Source organism: Tachysurus vachellii, chromosome 5 (assembly GCF_030014155.1).
Source record: "Tachysurus vachellii isolate PV-2020 chromosome 5, HZAU_Pvac_v1, whole genome shotgun sequence".
NCBI classification, from domain to species: Eukaryota; Metazoa; Chordata; class Actinopteri; order Siluriformes; family Bagridae; genus Tachysurus; species Tachysurus vachellii.
This window is the reverse complement of record NC_083464.1, coordinates 5,416,137-5,435,156: the sequence shown is the minus strand read 5'-3', so window position 1 is coordinate 5,435,156 and position 19,020 is coordinate 5,416,137. Positions and strand designations below refer to the sequence as shown.

General features: G+C 44.2%; 1 protein-coding gene across 5 annotated transcripts in view; it reads left to right on the top strand.

Annotated features, from left to right (window-relative positions):
* The window catches only part of nck1b (NCK adaptor protein 1b), a 54,930-nt gene extending 38,181 nt beyond the window's left edge, over window positions 1-16,749 (top strand). For 4 of the 5 annotated variants that reach the window (XM_060869581.1, XM_060869583.1, XM_060869582.1 and 1 more), the window contains 3 exons: window positions 12,260-12,978; window positions 13,522-16,339; window positions 16,471-16,749. In XM_060869581.1, coding sequence (XP_060725564.1) covers window positions 12,260-12,978; window positions 13,522-13,722 — 920 coding nt within the window. In that variant the 3' untranslated portion in view covers window positions 13,723-16,339; window positions 16,471-16,749. Of the gene's footprint in view, window positions 1-1,512; window positions 1,671-12,259; window positions 12,979-13,521; window positions 16,340-16,470 lie in introns of those variants that run through there. The other variant, XM_060869586.1, reaches the window with a different exon arrangement.
* The last annotated feature ends 2,271 nt before the right edge of the window (window positions 16,750-19,020 follow it).

Below are 19,020 nucleotides of genomic sequence, written 5' to 3'. Positions count from 1 at the left end.
TGATCATTTCTTTACTATAAGATAAACTGATCCATCATGTGGACATTAAAGTAATGGCAGTAAGGTTTTACACCGAAAAGCTAAAAGGAAATTAAGTTTGCCTTGTGTAAATGGAGCTCTTTCTCTCTGTGTGTGCGTGCGTGTGTGCGTATGTGCGTGCGTGCGTGTGTGCGCCTGAGTGTGTGTGTGTGTGTGCGCCTGAGTGTGTGTGTGTGTGTGCGCCTGAGTGTGTGTGTGTGCGCCTGAGTGTGTGTGTGTGCGCCTGAGTGTGTGTGTGTGCGCCTGAGTGTGTGTGTGTGCGCCTGAGTGTGTGTGTGTGCGCCTGAGTGTGTGTGTGTGCGCCTGAGTGTGTGTGTGTGCGCCTGAGTGTGTGTGTGTGTGCGCCTGAGTGTGTGTGTGTGTGCGCCTGTGTGTGTGTGTGCGCGCGCCTGTGTGTGTGTGTGCGTGCGCCTGTGTGTGCGTGCGCCTGTGTGTGTGTGTGCGCCTGTGTGTGTGTGTGCGCCTGTGTGTGTGTGCGCCTGTGTGTGTGTGTGCGCCTGTGTGTGTGTGTGCGCCTGTGTGTGTGTGTGCGCCTGTGTGTGTGTGTGTGCGCCTGTGTGTGTGTGTGTGTGCGCCTGTGTGTGTGTGTGTGTGCGCCTGTGTGTGTGTGTGTGCGCCTGTGTGTGTGTGTGTGTGCGCCTGTGTGTGTGTGTGTGTGCGCCTGTGTGTGTGTGTGTGCGCCTGTGTGTGTGTGTGTGTGCGCCTGTGTGTGTGTGTGTGTGTGCGCCTGTGTGTGTGTGTGTGTGCGCCTGTGTGTGTGTGTGTGTGTGTGCGCCTGTGTGTGTGTGCGTACCTGTGTGTGTGTGTGTGTGTGTGTGTGTGTGTGTGTACCTGTGTGTGTGTACCTGTGTGTGTGTGTGCGCCTGTGTGTGTGTGCGTACCTGTGTGTGTGTGTGTGTGTGTGTGCGTACCTGTGTGTGTGTTCCTGCACATGTTAAATGTAGTGGGGGATTGTGGCTTTGCTTGTGGCTCTGTGTTCCGTTTGTTATAAATGTAAAGACTCGCAGATTTTGATTCAGTGAGTCAGTCGGATGAATCAGTTGTTCATCTGGCTGTAAGACCAGCAGGTTTATGATTTGAGAAACTGTGTTTGTGTGTGTGTGCGTGTGTGTTAGAGGTGGCGGCGGGAGGGGCTATAAAGGGCTGCAGGTCATTCTGCGACCTAGTGAATCACAGGATTTGATTCAATGAGCTACTCATAGGAATAGTTTTTGAATTGGCTCCAAGACTCTTTGTCTTTACTTGAGGAACTATGTGTGTGTGTGTGTGTGTGAGTGGGAGAGGGTGGGATAGAGAGGGTTGAGAGAGAGAAAGAGAGAGAGGAAAGGTGTAGAGTTTTGTAGGTTTTGCACTTTGTGCCTTGGTGAATCACAGGATTTGATTCAGTGAGTCATTCTGGCTCCAAGACTCACAGGGTCATTACTTGAGGAAGTGTGTGTGTGTCTGACTGAGCTGAGCACAGCTCTCGGCCATGTCTGATTGGCCGAGAGCGGTCACATGGGTGGGGCTCCTGCTTGCTGTGTAGCCGTTCCTCCTGTGGGCGTTTCACATGGAATAGTTGCACAGCTGCAGAAGGAAGAGTCGCCGGGAGCCCGAAATGGATATGGCTAACCTCTTTAAACACTTCTTCCGTGAGTTTTCCACTTATTCTTCTTTCTTCCTTTTGTTTTTACGTGGCCCTCGAATCACAGAACAGTCAGGAATTTCATCACAAGTCATGATTTTCTTAGCTGAAGGATTTTTTCACTCACTTGGGTGGGAACTTGTCAGGAAGTTTTTTTTTCCCTCTCTGTGCTGTATTTTTCCTTAACACTCAGTTTGTGTGTGTGTGTGTGTGTGTGTATGTGAAAGTAGAAGTAGAAGATATCAGAGAAGAATTCAGATATTAGAAAAGAGAACCAACACGTTTTCTACGTGGGTGAAAAGTCTTTCCACAGGTTTTTTTCTTTTTTCTTTTTTGGTTCCTCTCACACCGGCCGTTAGCACGTCTGCTAAAGCTGGGTGTGTAGAAGCTTCCATGGAAGCCTGTAATTGTGCCTCTCGCACACACACACACACACACACACACTGCAATCAGTGGTGTGTGAAGGAACTCCTAACCTTCATTTTCCTCACCTGCTGAAATCTCCTCACTTCCTCTCGATTGCAGCAGAGCGTTTATTCATTCTAGCTGTCGAATTTCACACAGTTTTATTTACACTACCTTTTAATAAGGTTTTTCCCCCCAGACTTTTTTTTTTTTTCTGTGTCCGCTTCAACGTCACCTCTCTCGACGGGTTTACTGTCATAAGTGGGTGAGCGCTGCAATCGCACAACTGCACAACGGGAACAACTACAGTCATTGTGTCATCCTTACTGTCGTGGCTGATCGACGAGGCCCGGGCACGTCATTACTTCCACACAATTCACAAAGTGTGATGTGGTGGGTTTGTGATATTTATCAGAAGGTTGTTGAACCCTACAGAGTGCATTTATTTATTTATTTATTTATTTATTTATTTATTTATGGCAAATAGTAAACCCATCAGAAAGGTTCAGTGTACGATATTAGAGATCGAGGCTGGGATCAAACAGACACAACGATGTTGCGCAAACAAGGACGAGGTTTACTTCTAGTAGTCCTGTGTTTCCAGGACCAGCAAACACGGACATTTGGCTCCTTTGTTCGTTCTTAGTATCGGCCTGTTCAACGTACCGGCGGTTTAAATTAGGCTACTAGTTTGTTTAGATATTGCGAAATAGTTTTGATGGATACAAATAAAAATAACACTACGAGCAGGGTTTAAAGACGTCCTCGAGTTGAGCCCCAGCGTCTGTCTGGCTGTACTGCCAGATGTATGCGGTGCTACAAGAGAAGAGAGCTTTGCTTGAGTGATGTAGCTAAGGTGTGATGAGTGATGGACTTGTATATCCTCAAACAGTGAACCGTATAACCAGCTAGGTAGCTAATACGTCTTCAACAGCAAATGCTAGGTTATACGACGTAAAGATGCCGTGAGCAGCCATTTTAATCACTGGCTAACCTGGTGGGTGGAGTGTTGAGGACCTTCTGAGGACCTTCTGAGGACCTGTACAGCTCTAGCATCATTGTGTTATAGCCTTAGCCGTTTACCACAACCTTGTTTTGGATAAAAGCATCTTTGAAACGAGTCTCTGTAAAAAACGTGTCGTTGAAAGCTACAGTTAATATGAAAAACTACCTCGTCTGCTTTCTGAGCGTTCAGCTCTGAGGAAAGTTCTGGACGTGTCTGTGAAACTCAACCCAAACAGCACACCAGCGTGATCTTCACATGTTAAAGTGCCCTTCTCTCTCTCTCTCCTCCTCCCCTCTCTCTCTTTCTCTCTCCCTCTCTCTCTCTCCCTCTCTCTCTCTCTCTCTCTCTCTCTGTCGATCAGCCCTTGCTTGTGGAGTAAGTGTTTTTCTAGCTGTGTACAGATTGGCTTGGAAGAACTACAGAGTAGAGAGAAAAGGAAATGAGGAAACGGGGACCACTGACTCACGAACGTCTGAGCGTCAGTCAGTCTGTCTGTCTGTCCATCCGTTTCTTTCCACTTCCTCTCTCTCTCTCTCTTTCTCTCTCCCTCTCTCTCTCTAAGCCGCTCTCTCTCTCTCTGGGCCTCTCTCTCTCTAGGTCTCTCTCTCTAGGTCTCTCTAGGTCTCTCTCTCTCTCTCTCTCTCTCTCTCTCTCTCTCTCTCTCTCTCTCTCTCACAGAAAGGCGCCATGAGATCTGGCAGGATTAGTGAGAGGAATGTCAAAGACACAAACACACAAGCTTGAGGGTTCCCTCCCCCAAACACACACACACACACACACACACACACACACACACACACACACTTTCTTTCAGCTCTATTCACTCATTACATTTACAGTTTCCTGTGACTCCCTCTTCCTCTATTTTGGCCCCCCTCCTCTCTCTCTCTCTCTCTCTCTCTCTCTCTCTCTCTCTCTCTCTCTCTCTCTCTCTCTCTCTCTCTCTCTCTCTGTGGTGTTCTGTGCAGCTGATGATCTTGTGAGAAGGATGATTGAGTAAGGGGGAAATCTGGCCTACTGTGTGAAGTCACTTGAAGTTTGTGTAGATGTTTAGTGGACACAGAGGGCCACTCCTGAGAGCTGTGTGCGGAAGGCTCATGGAAGATACATCACCATGGGCCACTGGCACTCGGGGCTGTGCTGTGGTTGAAAACAATCAAGGATAAGGAAGTGTGATGAAGTGGAGTTACTGGCACCACCTGCTTCCTATGACATCACGTCCTGAAACCCTTTTTTTTTCTCCTCAATCTGCTAGTGGTATTTGATTAGTACCAGCTGTAGTGCTGACTCTGTGGTTAAAACTACTGGTTCGTGCTACCGATCAGTAGCCTATCCTGAGCTGAAACCCCACACTCCCACCACGGACCCCTGAAGGACGTGCCGTACGACTGACCCCACACTCAGGCCCCAGCTGACTAGCATGTGAGGATATACAAAGACAAGAGTTTCATTGTTCAAGTCTAGATTCTGATTCCTCAGAAGGACTTAAAGTTATGGCTGTAAGGCAAATCACAGGCTTATGCATTAATACGCTTGTCCTATATGCCGTCATTGATACAGGAACCACGTCCACAGGGGTTTACTCCATAAAATGTGTGTGTGTGTGTGTGTGTGTGTGTGGTGAGGTTTATGGAAGGAGTCTCCAGTGTAAAATTCCCAACACAAGACCAGTGTGTAAAATGACGGATGTCACACTTTTGCAGTTTATTTTTTGTTTTTTTATTAAAAGAGAGACTGGAAAAGACTGTAATTTTCTTTCCTGATCAAAATTCTTCTTCAACACTCTTTAGTCCTGAGAACATTCTCTTCTCTTGTCTTCTTCTCTTGTCTTCTTCCCTTGTCCTCTTCTCTTGTCCTCTTCTCTTGTCTTCTCTTGTCTTCTCTTTTGTCTTCTCTTGTCTTTCTTTTGTCTTCTCTTGTCTTTTCTTCTCTTATCTTTTCTTCTCTTCTCTTCTCTTGTCTTGTCTTGTCTTGTCTTGTCTTGTCTTCACTTGTCTCGTCTTCTCTTCTCTTGTCTTCTCTTCTCTTTTGTCTTCTCTTCTCTTGTCTTTTCTTGTCTTTTTTCTCTTCTCTTGTCTTTTCTTCTCTTGTCTTGTCTTGTCTTGTCTTGTCTTGTCTTCTCTTGTCTTGTCTTCACTTGTCTCATCTTCTTTTCTCTTCTCTTCTCTTCTCTTCTCTTCTCTTCTCTTCTCTAGTCTTTCTTTTGTCTTCTCTTGTCTTTTCTTCTCTTCTCTTGTCTTTTCTTCTCTTCTCTTGTCTTTTCTTCTCTTCTATTCTCTTGTCTTCTCTTGTCTTGTCTTCACTTGTCTCGTCTTCTCTTCTCTTGTCTTCTCTTCTCTTGTCTTCTCTTGTCTTGTCTTCTGTTGTCTTGTCTTCTCCTCTCTTCTCTTACATTACTATAAGAATACGGTGTACATGTTCCACATTGGCTATTTATAACAACCGAATAGTTCAAAGTACCTGGACCATGGAGCAGTGTGATGACAGGCCTTTTCTCACATCCTTGCTCCTCACATTCCTACCTTTGATACCCGGAGCCAGACATATGGCAGGGAGCTGTTGAACACACGCTAGAGATAAACCTCTCACTTAGCTGCTGTTCAAACAACGTCTTCACTTTGTTTAGGGAGAAACACAAAGAGAAGATCTCGCCAGACCTCGCAGCGAATAAAAGCCCGTTCTTCACAGCACTGTCGGATTTGAAAACGTCTTCTGTCTTCTGCGAAGCTCGAAGACCGTTTTCGTGCCACTATCAGCAAGCCACAGAGAGAAACGAAAGAGAATTTCTCTTTGTTTGTTCTCTTCTGATGCAGCTCTCATGTGGAAAAAGGTTTTTTAGAGCCACTCTTAACGCAAACCTATCAATCTAACTGTGGCTGATCCTTTAGATGTCTCCTTTTTTCTTTGTTTGTTTTTAACCTTTTTCAAAGCCTCACCACCTGCGAGGACCAGACAGCAGAGACCCGTCCACCTGCTGCGAGCTTTGTTTTTTTCCTCCACATTTATTTGTCTTGCTGTGTATTTTTCACTCAGGCAGAAAACCTGAGTACTGAAATGCACATCGTTTGCGTGTGCGCGTGTGCGCGTGTGCGCGTGTGTGTGTGTGTGTGTGTGTGTGTGTGTGTGTGTGTATATAGAGTCTGAGCTCTGCACACTAGGGAGCCATATCAGAGAACAATAGGATGTTCAGTCCAGAGGAAGTGGCTAATCTGAGCTACTCTGCAGCATGCGCTGCTTTGCTAGGAGGAAAGAGTGAAACAGGGGAAATCCACACAAGAATGCTGGAGAAAAAGAACCTTGAAATCCAAGAGAAATCTCCACAGCGTACCTCTGGTGACCGGGTTTTAAAGCAGAGGCGTAAATAAAAACAATAAAGAAAAAGAAGTCGAGCGGGAGGGGAAGAGAGAAACGAGCGTACACGGGGAACATTTCTGATTCACAGCCTTCCTGAGCATCTTCGCCTGTGGAATTGCATACGGAAGAAGTGCTGACGTAGCCCGAAGCACTCCGTTTTTTTTTGGGTTTTTTTTGTTTTTTTTTTAAGTAAGGAATTAGATCCGTGTGAGAGTTTTCCCTTTGGCGCACCATCACTAAAAGTTACCGTATTATTTTGCATACAACCACGATCCATAAATTCATTTTAATGATCCGCTACATTCGGCCCCTCAAGCAAACGACTAAGCGATCGGTCTCTCGCGTACATATAGCTGGCACACTTAGCTTGTTTTGCTAATCTACAAATGAAGTTAATATGAAACCTATCATGTAACCGTGTTCAGACATATTGCACACTGATTAGTGCACAATTCTAACAAGAGGCAGTGCGATTCAACTACCCGGACGATGCACCTATTATTCATCTTATGCACTTATTGGATAAAATTGGTGGACAAGACGCTTTACAGATGTCTTTTAAATTAGACCACGTGATTTTATGTTTTCAGCATTTAAAAGTTTCTGTTAATCCATATTTTACTAGCTAGTGAAGCTAGTGGCATCACATCACCTGCATTAAACCATCGACTGGAAAAATTTTATTTTTCTAAAATTATTTTTTATAGAAGCTAAATTATTTTTCCGTTTACTAGAAAACCGTCTGCGTTCTATTTGAGACGACCCTTCCCTTGTAAATTTCATACACTAAGCGAGTCCATCATGACCTTCACTTATGTTGCAAGCACTTTAGGTTTACTCATACAGTAACACCGTAGTCTCGTACACTAGTATATAGTCGTAACCGGTAGAAGAAACCAAACCGCTACCTTTCATCCTGCAGCTTACCATAGAGCGCTTATGATTGGAACAGCGGGGTCATGTAAGCCTACGAAACCTGACTGAGCAGAGAAACGCTGCATGTTGCTCTGTACTCGACCTCATTTTGTGGTACGAGAAAAGTTCACCTGTGCCGAGAAAACTACAGCTGCATGAAACAGTTATTTATTTTAAATGCTCTCACGATTAGATTTTGCTAAATAACTATGATACTTGTATTCCATCTGTCAGGATTTGGACAGATTTGAACAATGAAGAAAACTCCCATTTTTTTTAGATTCAACTAGATGATATTTAACTTTCTGTGTCTCCCAGCTTCTGTTTTAAACCTTTGTACATCACCACCATGCTGACGGAAATTCCACAGCACTGCAAACCCTGAAATTTTCTGTGTCACGCGAGTCACTGCTCTGCTATTTGAAGTTCTATCTCAGCAGTTGTATCGCAGACGTCTTCTTCTTCTTCTTGTTTCTTTCTTCTTTCTCCTTCTTCTTCTTCTTCTTCTTTCTTCTTCTTCTTCTTCTTTTTCTCCTTCTTCTCCTTCTTTTTCTCCTTCTTCTCCTTCTATCTTCTTCTTTCTTCTTCTTCTTCTCCTCCTTCTTTCTTCGTCTTCTTCTTCTTCTTTCTTCTTCTTCTTCTTCTTCTCCTCCTTCTTTCTTCTTCTTTCTTCTTCTTCTTCTCCTCCTTCTTTCTTCGTCTTCTTCTTTCTTCTTCTTCTCCTCCTTCTTTCTTCTTCTTTCTTCTTCTTCTTCTTCTTCTTCTTCTTCTTTTTCTCCTTCTTCTCCTTCTTTCTTCTTCTTTTTCTCCTTCTTCTCCTTCTTTCTTCTTCTTTTTCTCCTTCTTCTCCTTCTTCCTTCTTCTTTCTTCTTCTTCTTCTTCCTTCTTCCTTTTTCTTCTTTCTTCTTCTTCTTCTTCTTCTTCTTCTTCTTCTTCTTCTTCTTCTTCTCCTCCTTCTTCCTTCTTCTTCTTCTCCTCCTTCTTTCTTCTTCTTCTTCTTTCTTCTTCTTCTTCTTCTCCTTCTTCCTCTTCTTCTTCTCCTCCTTTTCTTCTTCTTCTCCTTCTTCCTCTTTTTCTTCTCCTCCTCCTTTTCTTCTTCTTCTTCTTCTTCTTCTTCTTCTTCTTCTTCTTCTCCTCCTTCTTTCTTCTTCTTCTTCTCCTCCTTCTTTCTTCTTCTTCTTCTTCTTCTTCTCCTCCTTCTTTCTTCTTCTTCTTCTTCTCCTCCTTCTTTCTTCTTCTTCTCCTCCTTCTTTCTTCTTCTTCTTTCTTCTTCTTCTTCCTTCTTCTTCTTCTTCTTCTTCTTCTTCTTCTTTCTTCTTCTCCTTCTTTCTTCTTCTTTCTTCTTCTTCTTAATCTATACTTTCATACATACAGAGGATTTGGATACGTATTCAGACCCTCTTCACTTTTTTTATTTTTTTATTTTTGGTTAAAAAAGTAAATTACGTGTTAAGAATCATTAAATTCCTATAGTCAGTAGAGCTGACAATTCTTGTCTATTCGTGTGTAATATTCGTTAACAACAGCTCCATATCAAAGTCAAATGCACTGGTTTAGGTGGATTTGTAATGCAAAGCAGTTTGTCACATAAAGTCAGGAAGGCGAGAATTGATTTTATCGGTTGTGACGCTCGATAAGTGAAAGAGCAGGAAGGAGCAGTGCTCAAGCTTTGTTTTTGTTCATGGGATGGTTTCATTCAGAATTAATCACACACAGCGTTTAGCCGTAGTTACACCTCTGTCTCTACAGTTGTTAGGTTTCTAGTTCCAAAATCTTGAAAATGAACAATAGCTGTATGACTGTACCTGTTTTTCACAAGAACATCAGTAGGAAATGAGTAAAAGTCAACTGTTGTCACCAGCTGCAACCTGTGTGGGACAAATGTGAAAGCTTTCCACTCGACATTGGGTCATGGCCGTGTGGACAGGTAATGCTATGGAACAGGCGATTGTCCTTGACGGGAAATGCTATGGAACACAAAAACTTTCTACACAATCAGATGCTTCAGACTTTGTGGCAACATAGTGGGGAAGAACCACATATGGGTGTATATTTCTGTAGTCAGGTAGCTTAGGGCCTTTTTACACCTGGTCACTTCATGTGTTGTCTCTGATCCGATAGCTATCTGATTTGTTAAAACTGTTCCATTTACATTAGGCCACATAAATGCGTCTCGGCGAATCGGATATCGATCCGATCTTTCTACTCCCGCCCAAAATGTAAATATATTATACCTCATTTCCGGGGTAATTGAAATGAACACGCTTTGGTGTATGCGGTTTTCAGAGTGCAATCAAAATGAAGACGAAAAAAACGTACTGTTTGCTGCATTGTCGCTGGAGGCAGCAGCGCATTTTAAGCCCCAACGAGACGCCTGGGTGAAAGATCACCTGAGTGACGTACTTCCGTTTGGGAGGAGTATAGCGCTGACGTATGTGGCTTGAACAACCACATTCATTTACACCTGTCCAGTTTCATCTGAAATGCGTCCCAGACCACCTCCTGAAGTGGTTTGTACCATCGGATTTATGGTGGTATTTACCTGGTCTTTTTACCATCGGATAGTTATCTGATCACAGAAAACGCATGAAGTGACCAGGTGTAAAAAGCCCCTTAGTTGAATGAGGAATAGGTGTGAAACTGTGGGCACACAACTGGTTTTCTTATCAAACCAGTCGACTGGGTACAGACCCATGTTTTTGCCATTTACGGCCAGTGTTTTTAGTCAGATTCTTTTTACAATGCTGGATACAGTTATGCCTCTTACTATCCTAAAATGCCCCCTTTCACCCCTAGGGCACAGCCATTTCCTTATCACAAGCACATCCATGGTAAAGGAGTGAATGTATAAAAGTTTGCTTGACTTAATTGTTTATGTATTTGCACTGTAAGGATTCCAAGCTGCTCTTTTTACTATCTTATCAGTAATATTAAAAGGATACTATCGTGTACACTCCCACATTTGTAAATGGACGTGTGGACAAAATGTCTGTCAAGTACTCAAGTTTACTGCTGAAGAGTTTTCAGATTAATATTTGCCATGGTTTACATTAAAATGGCTCCTTGGTGTGGCATACCATCGATATGAACAATCAAAGGACCTTCCTGCATATCACCAAGTTGAACGCGCTTCATTTCTGTCTCAGTTCTTGTGTTCTTGACTTGGGCCGGGGAGCATCTTTCTGCCAAGTGGACATTCCTTCATGGTAACACCATTTGCGGACTCTTGCCAAACCCAGCACTGAGTTGTGCAAGCCCAGAGCCTCGCTATTTTCCCAATAATCCTCAAACCCGGCCTACTTAGCCTGACCAAACTTGGTGTGACAGGTCAGAATCCTCAGCATCGCCGATGAACCTAACCGTTCACTCCTTCGCACGTTCTCGTACTACTCCCTAATATCTCCTGCTTGTTCTTTCCCTCGCTCCAGACAAAAGAATGGTGTACAGCGGGTGTGGTGATCATTCCAGTGACATGCATTTGTGTGGAAAGTTTTTGCAACACTGCAAAAAAATATAATTAGTCCACACCTTTTGGCACTAAACGTGGGAACAGATTGGGGAACAGTTAACAGAATTTTGTTGGCATCATTCTGGATAGCTGGCTTAGCTAGCTAGCTCGGTCGTTAGAACAACTGCAGGTCTACGCTGGATTTATATCAGAACCACAAAGTATGTAAAAGTCACAAGAAACCAGGAAGCTAACCTCGTTCCTTGTCAGCTCTCCAATAAACAGGTATCATATTTGTGCATGGGTCATAGCACCTTGTACTTTGCCAGGATATCAGTCAGAACTCTGACTTCTGTGGTGCAACACTGATGAATTCACATCAGACAAGTGTATCATTTGAACGTGTCAGAATCGATTAGAATTTGTTTTCTCTATGCAGCTAGTGTGGGAAGAAAACACTCCTAAAGTGCCACAAAACATGTGCTTGGACAAGTTCTCATTTCTCTCAGGTTTTGCCTGCCAGAGCCTGCAACAAAGTCTAGTACAAATAATGAGGCGTGTGTGTGTGTGTGTGTGTGTGTGTGTGTGCACGTGCAAAGACAGGCATTTCACAAGTATCTGTCTGAGAACTCCAGGCAGCCACTCTCCATCACGGTATTGAAGTTCTGCTGTCTATTTGCACACTATTTGATTTTGTTTTCTTTGACGCTTGCCTCGTGATATGCCTTAGATGAACGTGGAATATTCTACATGCTCGTCCGGGGGCGACGTACAAGTAGTCCGTGAGCTATGACTTGATTTAATCCCAGCTGCAATGATTTCATGATGACTTGCAGCAGCTTTCACCAGCGGTTAGTCATTGTTTGGTTGTGCCTCAAGTAACTCCAGAGGACTATCCCTACAAGTATTCATCTACATGTTACGTGTGCTTTGCATTTATAGGGATGTGCACTGACATGCTTATACAAAGACACCACTGCTAATTACACCCTCCCACTTTGAACCGTGCACCCTGCAACGTGATCCCTGCAGACGAAGCCGTTCTGCTCTAAACACTAGCATAAGCACACACCGTTAAACACTTTTGATCTTCCTGACTTTATAGCATGCTGTAACTTCAATCCGGGTCGTTTCTTTGAACATTTATACGTTTTTAGTATATAATAATAATCTAATGACTCTGGGGCTTTAAGGTAAAGGTATATAAAACTTTCCCTGCACGCTATCAGGAAGTCTCATGGCTGCCCCAAAACTGGCTCAGTATTTAAGCCTTGAAAGTCAACATATTGAACCTATTAGAAAGTTCCTCGGAAAGCCAATATTTTGAGCTCGGTCCCAGGATTTGTTTAGGCTGTGTTTTATTTACATTACACCAGTAAAGATCTCAAGCACATGCTAGTGTTTTTTTTTTTATCCAACAAATCTGAACTTCGGGTTTCGAGTGATCCGTGTGTTTATATATTTGCAGGGATCGGGAAGGTGAAGCGAAAAACAGGAATGAGGGATACGGCATCAAACGCGGAGGCGGACTTTTATCCAGACAACGGAGAGCGGCTCTACGACCTGAACCTGCCGGCACTGGTGAAATTTAATTACACTGCCGAACGGGAAGATGAGCTCTCTCTGGTCAAGGGCACCAGGGTCATCGTCATGGAAAAGTGCAGCGATGGCTGGTGGAGAGGCAGCTACAGTGGACGCTCTGGCTGGTTCCCCTCCAACTACGTGACGGAAGACGCGGACGGCTCGGCCAGCAACGACATGATGGGCTTGTCAGAGAAGCTGGCCGCCGTGGTACACAGCGCAAATGGCAATAGGGTGCTCCATACTGTTCAGGCTCTTTATCCATTTAGCTCCAGTAACGACGAGGAGCTGAACTTTGAGAAAGGGGAAGTGATGGAAGTAATGGAAAAGCCGGAAAATGACCCGGAGTGGTGGAAGTGTCGCAAAGCTGACGGGCAGGTCGGTCTAGTGCCCAAGAACTATGTCACCATACTGCAGGAGTCTCAGAACTCAGGGAGCATGGCTGGACCCCCTACACCTGACTTTGACTACATCGAGCCTTCTGGAAGTGGGCGCTTCGCGGGAAAGGAATGGTACTATGGCAAAGTGACCCGGCACCAGGCGGAGGTGGCGCTCAACCAGAGAGGCTCAGAGGGAGATTTCCTCATCAGAGACAGCGAGTCCTCGGTAAGTGTTCGGTGCTGTACCTCGTGAAGCGGTGGAACTGAACAAAACGAACTAACTCTAGGTTTAACTAGAGATGTGACTAAATATGTGAAATATAATCCATATGAAATATAGATACGAGTAAGAGAATTGTTCATTTGGTTGCATTTATTCATTTACTTATAGAATTTTACCTGAATACCTGAGACTAGAAGTCCATCGGTATTAAAACACAACCTTCACAGAAAATCATACAAGCATGATGATCTTACAAACTTTAAAACCTAAAGTAAATCTGCTCAAATAGTATCAGATGGCTGTTTTTGTCTAATCTAAACAACAGTTCTCTCATCTGAGCAAGACTTTACTATACTGTACTAACTGTACAAGTTCAAAGCATGTTCTGAAAATTCATTTAATAGAACTTATTGGGTTTTGCTTATTATTTTTTTCTCCAGTGTCGGTGTTCTAAGGGTAGAATCCAAGCCCGTTCTCTTTAATATTACCAAAACCTGCTCTGAGCTCTAAACCCCTTCAATTCTGTATCTTTCTGTTCCCGTGTAGCCCAATGATTTCTCCATATCACTGAAGGCCCAGACCAAAAACAAGCATTTCAAAGTGCAGCTGAAGGACAACCTGTACTGCATCGGACAACGCAAGTTCAGCTCCATGGAGGAGCTGGTGGAACACTACAAAAAGGCACCGATCTTCACCAGCGAGCAGGGCGACAAACTGTACCTGATCAAGGCCCTGGCTGCCTCCTGATCCGGATCGTTACCCACATTGGAAATCTAGAGCCACGTGGCAGGACTGAAAGACTTGGAAAATGGAGCATTCCAACAGAGCAGAGGAGCAGAAAAGGGGTGGGGGAGCGACAGACGGTTTTGGACTCGTGTTCATACTCAGAGACGGCTTCACGGTCGGACGTGTATCAGAAATACAATTATGTTTAGGGCCTAGGTGATGTATTTTACTGTTAACATGTATTAGAATTACAACTTAGGTTTTCTCTTCTTAATATATATATTGTTTTTTTTGTTTTTTTTCCCCCGACAGATTCTTTCGGTAATTGCGTCATTAGATTACTACTCATCATCCATTTGTTGAATTTCAGAAAGCCAGTCAGCTGCGTCTCACATTTCCACGGTTAATAGCGTGCTGTATTTATAGGCATCTGCTATTTTGTAAATGAAAATAGGTGACCAAAGGAAATCAACTAGCAAGGTTTAAGTGATGACTAGCGCACTGTTTACAAAGAATATCAGAAGAAACCGCAGTTTGCAGCTCAACAGGATATAACGGCTGTATTCTTCCTGTCCTCTCGGGGACAGGAAACTGTTCTATATTTGATCCCTATTTGAGTGACTGCTGTTTCCTGAGCATGCCAGAGCAGTACGAGTCATGTGCTGGGATGCAGATGGCCTGAACTGGATTTCTGATCTCGATTACAATGATTGCAATCAAAACGTCTGTAGTTATTTTTTAAGTCGAGTACAACATTTTATCTCTTGTTGGCTTTACAGCTTTGTTTCTGTCTCTACCACAAAGTGTCTTCTCCTTTGAGCACCACAAAGCTTGATAGCTAGATGTTTATTCTTTGCATCAATACGCGACTTGTATCCGGATAACTAAAGATCCGATCTCACACTCGACGTCGTCGGCACGCCGTGCACGCGTTAGCTTGGCTATCTGGCCTGGTGGCACAGTTTGATCTGCGCGGAAAGCCTCAGATTTCCGAATTCTGTTGCATCAATTGCAGTCCTTTTGTTACATTTTTATAGATTTTCATGATGCCATATCTCCAGCTTCTGCCTTCACGCTATCGAAACTCTAATCAGAAGATTTTCCGGGGGTTCCGATGACATTCCGTTCGCACTGCGTTATCGAATGGCGATCGTGTTGTTAATGTAACGGCGTCAGGGCCACGAAATCTTTACTCAGCCCTGAAGGGCTTTGTTGGAGTTTCAGGATTCATCTTGCCATCGTAAACAAGGCTGCTTTCATTCTTGCACTTGGCTAACCAGGTGTTTTTCGTGTGCTGTAATTGTTGTAGGTATCGCTTCAGAGCTTCACCAGGTGTCCGCACGGGTCCCTGGAACACATTCGTCACGTCTGTTGTTTACAAACGGTTGTTACGTAAAAGCAGAACGCAAAACACACCGTAATCGGATGTCGAGCGTCGCATCAGAGTTTCAGCTTATGGTGCATCTAGTTGTTGTTGTTGTTGTGTTGTTGTTATTCTTAGCGGTTTGTTAAGCTGTTCAAGTTGCGGATGCTTTAAGACGTTATGGGAATTGATATTTAAAACCACAGCGAATAAGAGGATGTTGTTTTGTAACGAAATCTGGGGTCGATGGTGTCGTAGCTCACCGAAGGCCTTCTTCCTGGGGAACATCAGCACTCGCTGATTACTTCCCCAGCTGTGTAGAGTTGGATCAAGGAAGCAGTAAGAAACGGGGGATTTTTCATGCAGCGAATGGAAAAAGTAGTCACATCGGCGAGCAGAGATCCGAGTCAGGGGTGAACACCAGGTTCACAGTGAAATATGATCCAAAAAAAAAAAAAAAAAAGGCCTGGGGCCTAAAGGTTAGGGAAGAAACAGATGGTGTGCAAGTGATTGTGTTTTTTTGTTGTTGTTTTGGTCCTCTGTGTTTGTCAGTTTGTTATTTAAAAAAAAAAAAAATACAGAAAAGAAAAAAAAGTGCCTTCATTACTGCTAACCAAAAAGGCTTAGCGTTCCTCCGTGTCCTAGCGTCTGTCCTTTCTTGCAGCTAACCACACCTTCTGTTATTTGAGTATTGTTTTGCATGTGTGTAATCTGTCTCCTATGTAATTTTCTGCGTCCGACTTCCCCGCCGTTCGTCGGGCGCTGCAGAGTAGGTTTTGTTTTGTTTTGGGTTTTTTTTCTGTGATATGTGTCCGGGAACGGCTCGATCACTCGCTTGCGTGGTATGAAGTGACCTTATTTTACAGCTCTTATCACTCACCATCGATCATCTTCAGCTTCAGTCGGTGTGCTCGGATCCGGGACGGCGTCGATGTACAGTTTAATTTATAAATAAATCGGGAGCGTTTATAGTCTATATTTTCCTTTTTATTTCTAATAAAAATAAACGCTGTCTAATCTACTAACATGCAAGTTAACTCTCAGAAATAAGAGACGGAGCCTCGCAGGGTAAAGGCGCACCTCTTTACCTCATATCCGTGAGCGATTAAGGACAACGTTTTGGTGTACGTCTCCGTTCTGTGATATTTCTCCTGTGATGAACCTGTCGATCCAGATCTACTTCCTTTCAGCTCATTCATCACACTTCTCAGTGTTGGTATGGATCACGTTCTGGCTCTTGTTAACGGAATACAAACACAGTGGCATGGAAAGGAGGTAGTTTTCTTTTTTTTTTTTTTTTTTTTGCTTTTTTTTTGTTCTTTTTTCTTTTTTTTTATATAAATTTCTTTCTTTTTCAGTGCAAAATGTGATATTTTTTACTAAATGATCCTAATCCACATTTCTAGCTGATCTCGGTCAGACCCATTTACAGATTTGAACACTGATGACCAGACAGACTCACAGCTTCACGGTGCCGATCCTAAGCTGTAGCGTTCAGAGAAACCGATTCTCCCTGAACCCTGAGCTCCGACGTCCAGAGCCGGGCTGTTCGAGGAGGCGATTATAGAGACGATGCTGTGAAAAATAATTGTACTTATATGCTCACTATCTACGTGGACTCATCTTCATATCTAATAGAAGTTTATTAGACTGTGCAAAGGAAGTAATAAAGTACATAAACCAAATGATTTTGTGTGGTGTGTTTAAAGAAAATGAAAGAAGAGAGAGAGAGAAAGAGAGAGAGAGAGAGAGAGAGAAAGACAGAGGGGGGAGAGAGAGAAAGACAGAGGGGGGAGAGAGAGAGAGAAAGATGGGGAGGGAGAGAGAGAAAGACGGGGAGAGAGAGAGAGAGAGAGAGAGAGAGAGACAGAGGGGGAGGGAGAGAGAAAGAGAGGGGGGGAGAGAGAAAGAGGGAGGGAGAGAGAGAGAGAGGGGGAGAGAAAGAGAAAGAAAGAGGGAGAGAGAGAGAAAGACAGAGGGAGAGAGAGACAGATGGGGAGAGAGAGAAAGACAGGGAGAGAGAAAGAGGGGGAGAGAGAGGGAGACAGGCAGAAAGAGAGAGAGGGGGAGAGAGACAGAAAGAGAGAGAGGGGGGAGAGAGGGAGAGAGAGACAGAAAGAGAGAGAGGGGGGGAAGAGAGAAAGACGGGGGGGAGAGAGATGGAGAGAGAGAGAGAGACTCCAACAGCACTCTGCTTTTCTCTATCTAAGTGATTATTATGGTCTGTTTCTGATGCAGGATAAATCACACATGGGGTCAATAAGAAACAAACTCCTTTAGTTTTGCTCTTGAACCAACGCTCACTATTTCTGCTGCACACCCCCCTTGTGTCATTCTTATTATTTATATAATTATTTCCTCCCCTGCTGGGACACAGAGCCACTGTAATGCACGTCGCTTCTGAACGTTTGGTTATTTTCCTGCAGAATCATTATTTTCCACAGGTGTTCCACAGGGTCAAAGGTCACGAGAGACCGATCGGATCTCGGAGGTTCGTCTGTCCTTCCTGTCTACAGGAACCTCGTGGCTTTGTTTCACTGAGAACTCTATCGATGGTACGTGACCTGTTCTCGACCTCGCTTATCGTGACATCCGAGTCACTATGGGATACCTGGGTGACCTCTAACCCTGTGTCATCGTTCCACCTGGATGTTTATCTTTTGACCTTTCGGCTCCGGTTCCTGTGAATCCTGTGCGCTTTAAATTCCGCACACAGATTTGTCTCCAGACCCTGGAACAATGTCTCAGTCTATGTTTGTGTCTCTGTTGCTATATATCTCCATCTGTGTCTGTATTTACGTCTCTGTCTACGTCTCTGTTTGCATCTATGTCTCTGTCTACATCTGTCTGCGTCTACGTCTTTGTCTGCCTGTACATCTGTGTCCACATCTGTCTATATCTCCGTCTGTCTTCTATGTCTGAGTCTACGTCTCTGTCTGCATCTATGTCTCTGTCTGTCTGTCTGAGTCTACATCGCTGTCTACACCTGTCTCTGTCCATGTCTCTGTCTGCGTCTACATCTATGTCTGTGTCTACATCTCTGTCTACGCCTGTCTCTGTCCATGTCTCCTCTGTCTGCGTCTACATCTATGTGAGTCTACATCTCTGTCTACGCCTGTCTCTGTCCATGTCTCCTTCTCTGTCTGCATCTACATCTATGTCTGAGTCTACATCTCTGTCTGTACCTGTCTCTGTCCATGTCTCCTCTGTCTGTGTCTACATCTATGTCTGTGTCTACATCTCTGTCTATGCCCGTCTCTGTCTATTTCTCCTCTGTCTGCATCTATGTGAGTCTACATCTCTGTCTACACCTGTCTCTGTCCATGTCTCCTCTGTCTGCGTCTACATCTATGTCTGAGTCTACATCTCTGTCTACGCCTGTCTCTGTCCATTTCTCCTCTGTCTGCATCTACATCTATGTGAGTCTACACCTGTCTCTGTCCATGTATCCTCTGTCTGCGTCTACATCTATGTCTGAGTCTACCTCTCTGTCTACGCCTGTCTCTGTCCATTTCTCCTCTGTCTGCATCAACATCTATGTGAGTCTACATCTCTGTCTACACCTGTCTCTGTCCATGTCTCCTCTGTCTGCGTCTACATCTATGTCTGAGTCTACATCTCTGTCTACGCCTGTCTCTGTCCATTTCTCCTCTGTCTGCATCTACATCTATGTGAGTCTACACCTGTCTCTGTCCATGTATCCTCTGTCTGCGTCTACATCTATGTCTGAGTCTACATCTCTGTCTACGCCTGTCTCTGTCCATTTCTCCTCTGTCTGCATCTACATCTATGTGAGTCTACGCCTGTCTCTGTCCATGTATCCTCTGTCTGCGTCTACATCTATGTCTGAGTCTACCTCTCTGTCTACGCCTGTCTCTGTCCATGTATCCTCTGTCTGCGTCTACATCTATGTCTGAGTCTACCTCTCTGTCTACGCCTGTCTCTGTCCATGTCTC